Source organism: Heterodontus francisci, chromosome 36, assembly GCF_036365525.1.
Source record: "Heterodontus francisci isolate sHetFra1 chromosome 36, sHetFra1.hap1, whole genome shotgun sequence".
Taxonomy (NCBI): Eukaryota; Metazoa; Chordata; class Chondrichthyes; order Heterodontiformes; family Heterodontidae; genus Heterodontus; species Heterodontus francisci.
The window spans coordinates 24133336-24145463 of NC_090406.1; the positions used below are offsets into that span (position 1 = coordinate 24133336).

Genomic DNA, 12128 nt, shown 5'->3' on the forward strand with positions numbered 1-12128 from the left:
AGAATTTAAGATCTGTCTTTATGGCCAGGAGAGAAATTTAAATTTTTCTTCACCTAAAAGGGTTAAGTGCAAAAGGTACATTTTTTGCACTGGAGGTGATGTGTTGGACAGTGCAACATCTCTTTGGGGCATGCAATGTCACATCAAATATTCACAGGTCAGATATCATTTGACCAGATGCAAAATAAGAGTCTTGGAGCTCTACTCAACATTGTACCTGAGCCATAATCTCCCAGGAACATTCTTACTACACTGAGAACTTTTTCCCACAAGAACCATCCTATCTGAGTGGCACTCATAATTAGTGCTGAATTTGACCACTTCCATGTTATGGGTAATGTTCACGAGGAACTGGATTGAGACGACCAAATTTATTTCACATAGTCTACTGCCTGTTGCTGCAAGAATCACCCCCCGAGCCTGTTCCATTCAGTTAGATTGTGGCTGATCTGTATCTTTACTCCATTTATCCACCTTGGTTCCATATTGCTTAATACCCTTGCCTAACAATCTCTCAATCTCCGTTTTCAAGTTTTCAATTGACCTAGCCTCAACATCTTTTGGCGGGGAGGAGATGGGGGGGGGGGGGGGGTGGGAAGAAGAGTTTCATAATTCCACTGCCTTTGTGTGAAGAAATGTTTCCTGAAATCATCCCTGAATGACCTAGCTCTAATTTTAAGGATCTGACCCCTTGAGTAATTTATATTGAAACACTTCTTCCTCGTCCTCCGCCCATTACAAAAAGCATGCAACTTTTAAGACTGGACTAGGAATTTTGAGGCTAAAAGCTTAAGCATTTTGTGCAAATTTCTACTCATTTTTCTGCACAATAACATCTACCATGTACAGGAGTTAAGGGTATATTGTGGTCCTGTCTGTACTTATCCAGCACACAGAAACTGGGACTGTTTTAGAAAAACATTACAAACGATCACATTTTATGCATTTCCTTCTCAGTCGATCAGCTGTTTTGCTTTGAGTTATGTTTCAGGCCATTAACCGTGCAAAGAGACTTGTGGTTTTTTTTGCCTTGTAGAAAAACATTCACAGCTCAGTTTATAACTATGGGGCTGAAGAAATGTCAGTGTAGCAACCCCTCATGATGCATGCATTTGAGAGTTGTACCTAGCCCAAGGGGCACATTCAGTTTTTGTGATTGCTTACAGTTGGGGACAATGTCTACTTAATATAGTCCATCCAAGCCCCCAATGTGCTATAGTTAAATCCAGTGGGTTATTTAAAAAACATTTCTGTTGAAACCAGTTTCCTCTTACTTGGCTGTGAAACCTTCACAAATTTTGCATTTTATTGCCTTCCCTGCAGATTCCCTGCTCTTCCCAACCAAGAGGTTGAGGAAACAGCTTCCTCTTATTGCCAAAGGTGCTAAATGGTGCACAAAAGCTGCCTCCTCCCAAAGCTCTTAACCTTTCCTACATCATAAGGCAGAAGTTTAGTGTCAGTATTAAAAGTTATTGGTTACAGTTTGCATTCTACCCATTCCTCTATAAATCCTTTTCATAAGAGAATTACAGAATCAAAGATTGCAGTCAAAATAGTGAGGATTTCTTCATGTGAGCTAGAATTGTTTAGCTCCTGTAGCTCAGATGAGTGAATCCATAAATGAAGCACTCTTTCATTCTGATCGACATTACTGGTCTGTCATTCCTGAAAGATTTTAAAACTTCTGTGTGCTTGATGGGTATCTAACATTTCTAGTTTTAAAATATGGCTTAGGTGCATAATGGTTAGAAATCCTTATACATTTTTGTTTTTGTTCTTGTTCTCCAATTCCTGAAGTTGGTTTGTAACATGCATTTGTTTGTAACCTCTTCAAAGACTTCAATGCCACTTGGTGGTCTACTGCTAGAAACTGCAGAAGAAGTGTCTGGGACTTTCTTTCATGCCTCATTCTGAAAGGAAGGACTTGCTCTTCTCGACAAAATTGGCATGATTGAGATTAGAAACCTGCATTGGAAACCTTGAGTGTTCACTTGTTCTATCACTCTACTAACTATAGTTATACCTTTTTATTGTTTAAACATTACACTTTTTCAACATGATTTGAATTTTTTTTGTTGGGGAGTGGGACAGAAATTATATGCATGAAGGTAGGAATGTATACTGATTTCTTGGGTTGCTTATTCGATTTTGAAGTGCAGCACAAGGGGAAAGCCTTAGAGCAGCAGTAGTATCATGGTGAGCCTTTCCTTTACCCATTGTGTTTGAGATTGAGATGTGGGTCTACTAAGTGTGATATGATTAGAGTAATTGTACTTGGTTTAAGGGCATCGTGCTGCAGCTGATTATGCTCTATATCCAACGTACCTTTAGAAAATTGGTGAATGAGCTTTGTACAGCTACATTTTTCTCTTGCAGAGCTACCCAATACACAGTGTGCCATCAACAGAAGTTAATGGAACTCTTCCTTCTATGTCTGGTTTCCACTGTTCCAATAATGCAGGTTCGGCTGCATATGGCGTTTCATCTCACACACCACCAATCAGTGGGACAGAAACCATCATGAGTATGTATGGCTTTTCAATGTATAATTGCAGTGCATCTTTTTAGGACTATTTAGGACTATGAAGTGTGCATTGTCCTTCATGATAGAAAGTAGGATTCTCAGGATAACTTGCAAATATCAGCACTACTTTTCACATGAATGAGGCAGACTTTTGTTGATTTATTTTCTGTGGTGTTATGACCGAGGGTGGGAGGAGTGCACTGTCTTTCCTAGTCCCGCTTCTCCATTGGTCACAACATTTTTTTAAATGTTTACCCAGTTACTGATCTGATCAATCATATACTATATTCCTTATAGCCCAGAATAAAATACACTAACCAGGTTTCTTTAATAAAAACAAAATTACTAGTTTATTATAAAACAAGACTTATCCAGTAACGAAGCAGAGCATTAACACACCGATTGAAATATGAAAGTTCCCTTTTAAAATCCCACACGCACACAAGAAAAAAATACAGAAATTCTCTCTGCAGAGGTCTGTTACAAGAAAAAGACAAAAAAATATGGAAAGATGTCAGTTATCCCTTTTGATCTGGCGTCTGGGTATATGTGACTGGTTACTGGGATCTTTTCTGGAGCAGTTCTTTTCAAGCGGCGTTGAGAATTAATCTGGCAGGTTTTTCCAGGAGAAATGTGGCATCAGTACACTTGAATCGCAGGGTTTTTCAAAGACAGAAGGAAAGAGGAGCTGACACACTGGACTTCTCAGGGTCTCTTAGAGAGGTGCAGGGAAGATGAGCTGGGGGTTTTTTTTTTTCTTGGCAGGCAAAACACCAGCTGAATTCAAAACAGTTCATACCCCACTGAACTGAAAACAGTCCAAACCCCAAACAGGAAGTCAACCTCTTGACCTCCATAAACCTTGGCGAGCAACTTCTCTGTAAACATCTCCCCTTAGTTTAAGGTTCCTGTTGTTTATTTATCTTGAAGCAGGTGATCTCCAGTAGAGGTTATTTTTAGCACTCCTTGAATCTTCCGGTGTTTTCAGTCAAGTGTCCTTTCAGTGACCCCAGGCTTCCAAATGAATCCATTTCCACAATTTAAATATATTGTCCTTAAAAACATTTTATAAAAAGTAGAAGCCTCTCATAATATAGATCAAAATTTACACAGTGGTCTCCTCATTGTCATAATTTTTACATAGAACAGTACAGGCCCTTCGGCCCATGATGTTGTGCCGACCCTTTAACCTACTCTAAGATCAAACTACCTACATACCCTTCATTCTACTATCATCCATGTACCTATCAAAGAGTCGCTTAAATGTCCCTAATGTATCTGCTTCTACTACCACCGCTGGCAGTGCATTCCACGCACCCACCACTCTCTGTAAAGAACCTACCTCTGACATCTCCCCTAAACCTTCCTCCAATCACCTTAAAATTATGCCCCCTGGTGATGGCCCTTTCCGCCCTGGGAAAAAGTCTCTGGCTATCCACTCTATCTATGCCTCTCATCATCTTGTACACCTCTATCAAGTCACCTCTCATCCTTCTTCGCTCCAATGAGAAAAGCCCTAGCTCCCTCAACCTTTCTTCATAAGACATGCCCTCCAGTCCAGGCAGCATCCTGGTAAATCTCCTCTGCACCCTCTCTAAAGCTTCCACATCCTTCCTATAATGAGGCGACCAGAACTGAACACAATATTCCAAGTGTGGTCTAACCAGGGCTTTATAGAGCTGCAGCATAACCTTTAGATTAGAGATACAGCACTGAAACAGGCCCTTCGACCCACCGAGTCTGTGCCGAACATCAACCACCCATTTATACTAATCCTACACTAATCCCATATTCCTACCAAACATCCCCACCTGTCCCTATATTTCCCTACCACCTACCTATACTAGTGACAATTTATAATGGCCAATTTACCTATCAACCTGCAAGTCTTTTTGTGGGAGGAAACCGGACCACCCGGAGAAAACCCACGCAGACACAGGGAGAACTTACAAACTCCACACAGGCAGTACCCGGAATCGAACCCGGGTCCCTGGAGCTGTGAGGCTGCGGTGCTAACCACTGCGCCACTGTGCCGACCTCGCGGCTCTTAAACTCAATCCCCCTGTTGATGAAAGCCAACACACCATACACCTTCTTAACAACCCTATCAACTTGGGTGGCAACTTTGAGGGATCTATGGACGTGGACCCCAAGATCCCTGTGTTCCTCCTCACTGCCAAGAATCCTGTCTTTAAGCCTGTATTCTGCATTCAAATTCGACCTTCCAAAATGAATCACTTCACACTTTTCCAGATTGAACTCCATCTGCCACTTCTCAGCCCAGCTCTGCATCCTGTCAATGTCCCGTTGCAACCTACAACAGCCCTCCACACTATCCACAACTCCAGCAACCTTTGTGTCATCAGCAAACTTACTAACCCAGCCTTCCACTTCCTCATCCAAGTCATTTATAAAAATCACAAAGAGCAGAGGTCCCAGAACAGATCCCTGCGGAACACCACTGGTCACTGAGCTCCAGACTGAATACTTTCCATCTACTACCACCCTCTGTCTTCTATGGGTCAGCCAATTCTGTATCCAGACAGCCAAATTTCCCTGTATCCCATGCCTCCTTACTTTCTGAATGAGCCTACCATGGGGAACCTTATCAAACGCCTTGATAAAATCCATATACACCATATCCACTGCTCTTCCTTCATCAATGTGTTTTGTCACATCCTCGAAGAATTCAGTAAGGCTTGTGAGGCATGACCTGCCCCTCTCAAAGCCATGCTGACTATCTCTAATCAAACTATGCTTTTCCAAATAATCATAAACCCTGTCTCTCAGAATCCTCTCCAATAATTTGCCCACCACCGACGTAAGACTGACTGGTTAGTAATTCCCAGGGTTATCCCTATTCCCTTTCTTGAACAAGGGAATAACGTTTGTCACCCTCCAATCATCTGGTACTACTCCAGTGGACAGTGAGGACGCAAAGATCATCGCCAAAGGCGCAGCAATCTCTTCCCTCGCTTCCCGTAATATCCTTGGGTATATCCCGTCTGGCCCCGGGGACTTATCTATCCTCGTGTCTTTCAAAATTTCCAGCACATCCTCCTTCTTAACATTAACCTGTTCGAGCATATCAGCCTGTTCCACGCTGTCCTCACAAACGACAAGGTCCCTCTCACTAGTAATACTGAAGCAAAGTATTCATTAAGGACCTCCCCTACCTCCTCCGACTCCAGGCACAAGTTCCCTCCACTATCCCTGATCGGCCCTACCCTCACTCTGGCCATCCTCTTGTTCCTCACATAAGTGTAGAACGCCTTGGGATTTTCCTTAATCCTACCCGCCAAGACCTTTTCATGTCCCCTTCTAGCTCTCTTAAGTCCATTCTTCAGTTCCTTCCTGGCTACCTTGTAACCCTCTAGAGCCCTGTCTGATCCTTGCTTCCTCAACCTTAAGTAAGCTTCCTTCTTCCTCTTGACTAGCTGTTCCACATCTCTTGTCATCCAAGGTTCCTTCACTCTACCATTCCACTGAATTGCAACACAATTCTTGTCAAGGCCTAGACCATTGTATTTCTTGTCAAGTTTCAGTATTTCTACTTTCTTTCTGTGGGTGCTTTTTAAGAATGGAATTGTTTTGCCAAAAGTAGTAATTTTCTTTTCCGTGCTGGCCGAAAAATTCATAGAATTACATTAAATTCAGTTCACTGAATAAAGAATTCTTAGTCAGACAGCTCACAAGAAGAATAAAAATTCTGTTTCATGCCTCTCTTTTAAACTGAATTAGTTTGTACATTTCAATAAGACGAGATGTTAAAAAATATATCGACCCCAGTTGAAGCTGACCATTACATCCAGCATCCAAGCATGATTTATTTGAGCTTGTATAAACTGTACTTAACACAAGTTTAAAAATGTTTTAGCTCTACGGTATGTGCTCTACATTGTTTTAGCTCCAAGGTGTTAACTTTAATTGATTAAAATTGTTAATATTTTGATTAGAATCCTTTAGATATGGCAAGAAACACAAGCTCCATAAACTTGCAAAACTCAGTGTAAGAAATTTTTCACTATAATCAGAAAAAGAGGTCGCAATTCATGAGGTTACATTTCACCTCGGGTTTGGTTTGGCTGTAGTCCATTTTACAGCATAAAAGTACTAAAAATAGATTTAGCAGAGGGCGATTTCTATAGAGGCTAGTTTTTAAGGAAATGTTTTTTGGATATGAGGTATTAATGTGTAGGAATGGCTCCCCATCAAAGCAAGCTTATGAAAAAGTACATCAGTGGGGGAAAAAATGCACCCTTATAATCTGCTGCATTCCACGGACAGCCCAGTTCAACCATATCTGGTAACCATCAGAGCAAAACACCACTTTTCCTGGGATAGATATCAGACCTCCTCTGTTTGTATTGTATTTCTGTAAGTTAACTCAGGAAACTATTGTGGAGTTTGCACATAATGACTTGACTTTACCTTGAGATACAAGACGAGTGAAATGTGAAGCCTAGTTAACTCAAAAGATGACCTAAATTCAGCACAGAGAAGTTTCTCAAACCGCATTTAATTTTACGCTCTTGACTAAGTTATGTCTGAATTCCAACTGGAAGGAGAAATTATAAATCCTACTTTCTGTTCCACATTTTAAATGGAATATAATTTCTGTATATCCTGAAATGTAATTTATGAAAATTTAACAACTGCATATCTTGTGGAAATGGTGAGGAAACCTGTTAGTAAGCAATGATAAAAGCAAAATTCTGCAGATGCTGGAAATCTGAAATAAAAACGAAGTGCTGGGAATACTCAGCAGGTCAGGCAGCATCTGGGGCGAGAGAAGCAGAGTTAACGTTTCAGGTCTATGACCTTTCATCAGAACAGGCTAGTAAGCAATGGTAATTTGTTGATTAGACAATTAACTAGCAGCTTTGAAGGAAAGGTTCCTCTTGCTGAAGATTTCTCTTCAACTGTGGTATTTCATGTAAGTTGGTGTTATATGGAATAAGTCCAGTTTCTTTTAGAGAGATTTATAAGACAGTCATGTTGAGTCATACATTTTCATTGGAAATTACTGTGGCGTTTGGCACAGGTTCCACTTGCTAAAAAGAGTTGCACACAGGTACAAATAATGGATGGAGTTGCTTTCCCTGGCCACCTTAATGATCTTAGTGTGATGTTCGCTACTTAATAAATGCTATCCTCTTCTGTCTTCCCTTTTGTCCTCCGATCCCTCCCCAGAACTGCCATGAGTGTGAAGCTGATGGGTTCTTCTGTGGAATTTCCTGTCTTTCCTCTGTAGTTTTTGATCCTATTTTGCACATATCCAGAATGTGCTTTGAAATATTAAAGACATTTTCTTTTTAAATTCCTAATTTTTAAAAGGGGCAAGAGTACACGATGCCAATATCGATTTCTTTACTATTCCCCTGTTGCATTGCTCCTGCTGGTGATTTTTTTTATTACTTCAGAGCATGTAGGCATTGTTGGCTAGGCCAGCATTTATTGTCCATTCCTAATTGCCCTTGAGAAGGTGATGGTGAGCTGCCGCCTTGAACCACTGCAGTCCATGTGGTGTAGGGACACCCACAGTGCTGTTAGGAAGGGAGTTCCAGGATTTTGATTGTGATTGGTGAAGGAACAGTGATATATTAGCAAGACTGGATGGTGAATGGCTTGGAGGGGAACTTGTAGGTGCTGGTGTTCCCGTGTGCCTGCTGCCCAAGGGACAAGTCCTTCTATGTGAAGATTAATTTAATAGTTGAGTACTTCCAGTATGGTTGTATATAATACTCTATACGGTACAATATAATTGCCGGGACTTTGCAGTGGTAATGGCGGCGAAATTGTCAGGGCTTGCTGTCATTACTCCACTGAACGTGACTGTAACTTCAGGAAATCCAGATGTTGCTTTCAGTGATTCAGCGCTCCTCCAGAAGGTGTGCTGTTGAATTGCTCCCAGACTGCAATCAGTGGGAAATTTGAATTGACGAGAACTTCTACTCGTGCACTAAAATAAAAATAGAAAATGCTGGCAATACTCAGCATATCTGGCAGCATCTGGGGGGAGGGTGGAAAAAGAACAAAGGAAAGGTCTGTGATTGGGCGGAAGGCGGGAGACATTAAATGACCAAAAAGAACTGGTGGCGCAGAGTCAAGGGCGTAGTAATGGGACAAGTAAAGAAACGTAAGGGGCTGGATCTTGTGCACAGCCCAACGTCTGGTTACGTGGGGCGGGGGTGGGGGGGTTGGTGGGTGGTCGGAGAATCGCAGCAGCAGCTGCAATGGAACCAGACATCGGGATTGCCAAGTCTCTCTGAACTTCAACACTTAACAGTTTCACACCTTTTTAAAAAAAAAAATAAATTCTGCTTTTCTATTTTTACAACAAAGTGAACAACTTCACACTTCCCTACATTATACTTCATTTGCCATTTTGTTGCCCACTCACTTAACCTGTCTATATCTCTTTGCAGCCTCTCGACATCCTCCCCACTGCTTAGCTTTCCACTGAGCTTTGTATCATCAGCAGACTTAGATACATTACTCTCTGTCTCTTCATCCAAGTCATTAATACAGAAAGTAAATAGCTGAGGCCTCAGCACTGATACCTGTGGCACCCCACTATTCACTGCCTGCCAATTTGAAAATGCCCCATTTAGGCTCACTCTCTGCTTCCTGTTCTAACCAATCCTCTATCCATGCTAATATATTACCCCAACACCATGAGCCCTTATCTTGCCTATTAACCTTTTATGTGGCACCTTATCAAATGCCTTTTGAAAATTCAGGTATACTACATCTACTGGTTCCCCTTTATCTACCCTACTAGTTACATCCTCAAAAAACTCCAATAAATTTGTCAAACAGGATCTTTTGTAAAACCATGCTCACTTGTTCTAATCATACTATGCTTTTTCAAGTGCAATGTTTAAGACTTCTTTAATAGTTTCCAGCATCTTCCCAATGACTGATGGGCTAACTGGCCTGTAGTTCCCTGTTTTCTCTCTACCTCCTTTTCTTGAAAAGCAGCGTAACATTTGCCAACTTCCAATCTGATGGGACCGTTCCTGAATCTAAGGAATTCTGGAAAATCATAGCCAGTGCATCCACTATCTTTGCAGTTCTGAAGAAAGGTCACAGATCTGAAACGTTAACTCTGTTTCTCTCTCCACAAATACTCCAGACCTACTGAGTATTTCCAACATTTCCTGTTTATATTTCAGATGTGCAGCGTCTGTATTATTGTGCTTTTCCACACTTCATCTTCCACTGTTCATCTCGCTGTAAAAACTCTTGGGAGATAGTTGCCCCTTGTTGAATGAAGTGTAACTAGGTTTTTAACAGTATATTAACTTTATAACTACTGCTAAAGACTCTCACTGGCCCTGAAGAGCTAATTTTATATTTGTGGAATATCAGATTTCTCCATTATCATAAAAATTCCATGTTTTAATTTTTTTTAAATGTTCATTATTTTAGATTCTACCTTAATCCAATCGTCATTTATTTCCTTAGCTGAAAATTTAAATTAAAAGTGAAGGATAAAGTGCTTTTAATTTTCTGGTTTGCTGTCTGAGAATACTACAGTGTGATTGGCTGCTTACCCTGCTTTCCGACATCACTGCTGCTGGATGCCTGGAGATCCCCTTGACTTGGCATCAGATTTAAACTGCTGTTGGGAAAGGGATTATCCACACCACAGAGATGGCTAAATCTTTGTAGGGAGCTTTCTTCGAGGTCAGCAGGGAATGCTATTGCTTTGCTGCTGACCGCAAAATCCAGGCCATAACTTTGCCGGAGATCTCATTTGTTGGTTGTCATCTCTTGGTGCATGTGGAGGTATTTAAAGCTTGGTGCTTATTATATCCTGGGTTGCATACCTCTAATGGTTACAATAGTTTTGGTAAACTTGCATAACAAGTCATCTTTAAAATAATTATTATTTTTTAATGCCTTACCAAAAAAAAATTCTGAGCAATGCAGCACAGTTGTTGGGATGGATTGAGGAATGACCTTGTCACAAGGTGGATCAGAGCAGCATTTAAAAAAAGTTGCTTACACAGAATTTGTCACATGAAAGTAAGCTTCCATGATGTCCTAACTTTGTGTAGGTTGTGGTGTCCTGGCTTTAAAAAGATAAAATAATACAAAGAGTAGTTATATCAGATATGTGTCATTGTGTGCACAAATGCATTTCTTTTTATTTTAAAAAGGAATTGCCATCTTTCTGATATCTAAACTTGGAGTTTTTCAGTCTTGTCCATCATTAAATTTGTTAAATTTGGTTAACAAAATTAACTGTTTTATTTTTGTTAGCCATATGTGATTTATGTAAACATTTGTGAATTTATTAGTGAGATAACCTAGTCTTTAAGAAGTAAATGATGAGGACTTTGTTTAAATAAATGTAGGCTTCTATAACTTTTTTTGTCAAAAAAATGGTGTGATTTATCTGTCTTCATACACTGCTCTTACTCTAACATAAAATATTTACTGTATTTACCTGCTGGGTTTCCTGTTAATGTATCTATTCTGGTTTTAGCTAACAGAGGAAGCTCAGCTGGCAGCCCACAAACCTGTGATGCACTGGGAAAGGCTCTAGCCTCGGTAAGCTTGTTTAATGCATTTTAAAGTAAGGATTTAATTAACACTCTTTAATTAATATGAACCCAGCTTATTGCAGGATTAGAATTTTGTACACAGCTAAATTTAGAACTTTGGAATGTTTATTAACTACTTTGGAGGTACCAGTGTTCAGTGTTGTTTCAATTTCAAAAGAAGAGCGCAATTAAATATGCAGTCTTTGTATTAGAAAATAATAACTTCATTTTGGGCCTTATCTTATTTTCCAGATCTATTCACCAGATCATACCAGCAATAACTTCCATTCAAATCCATCAACGCCAGTTGGGTCCCCACAGGCAATTGCAGGTACGTTATGATTTCACGTTCGGTTTTCCCATGGTCTAAGATTTAGGTGTTCATTTTCAGAAATGCTATGGTTAACATCTATCCAAATTAAGCTGTAAATGTGTAGATCCTTGTAGTTCCATTATGCTTGAGGATGATGGTGATATTGCTCCATCCAGTGTTCAAAATTGAAATTGCAGCAGTTTTTGGATGGTATGAAATGGGATTTTCTTCAATTCATTCATAGGATGTGGATGTCACTGGTAAAGCCAGTGTTTATTCCCCATCCCTAATTGCCCTTGAGAAAGTATTGGTGAGCCACCTTGTTGAAACTGCAGTCCATGTGGTGTAGGCACTCCCACAGTGCTGTTAGGGAGGGAGTTTGAAGATTTTGACCCAGTGATGGTGAAGGAACAGTAATATATTTCCAAGACTGCATGGTGTGTGACTTGGAGAGGAACTTGCAGGTGATGGTGTTCCCATGTGCCTGGTGCCCTTGTTCTTCTATATGGTAGAGGTCACAGGTTTGGAAGGTGCTGTTGAAGGAGCCTTGGCAAGTTGCTGCAGTCCATCTTGGAGCAGGTACACACTGCTGCCACTGTGCATCAGTGGTGGAGAGTGTTTGTTTGAGGTTGTGGATTGGGATGCAAACAAAGAACTTTGGCCACTCAGTAATGTTTTCCCCCATTCAATCTAGTGCAGTCTTTGCTAAATGCTCCAGGTCCTTGAGTGGATCCAG

General features: G+C 40.6%; 1 protein-coding gene across 9 annotated transcripts in view; it reads left to right on the forward strand.

Annotated features, from left to right (window-relative positions):
• Positions 1 to 12128, forward strand: part of LOC137351668 (transcription factor 4-like) — a 143576-nt gene that overhangs the window by 103982 nt on the left and 27466 nt on the right. For all 9 annotated transcript variants that reach the window (XM_068016359.1, XM_068016362.1, XM_068016361.1 and 6 more), the window contains exons 11-13: positions 2377 to 2524; positions 11022 to 11086; positions 11332 to 11410. In XM_068016359.1, coding sequence (XP_067872460.1) covers positions 2377 to 2524; positions 11022 to 11086; positions 11332 to 11410 — 292 coding nt within the window. The remainder of the gene's footprint in view (positions 1 to 2376; positions 2525 to 11021; positions 11087 to 11331; positions 11411 to 12128) is intronic.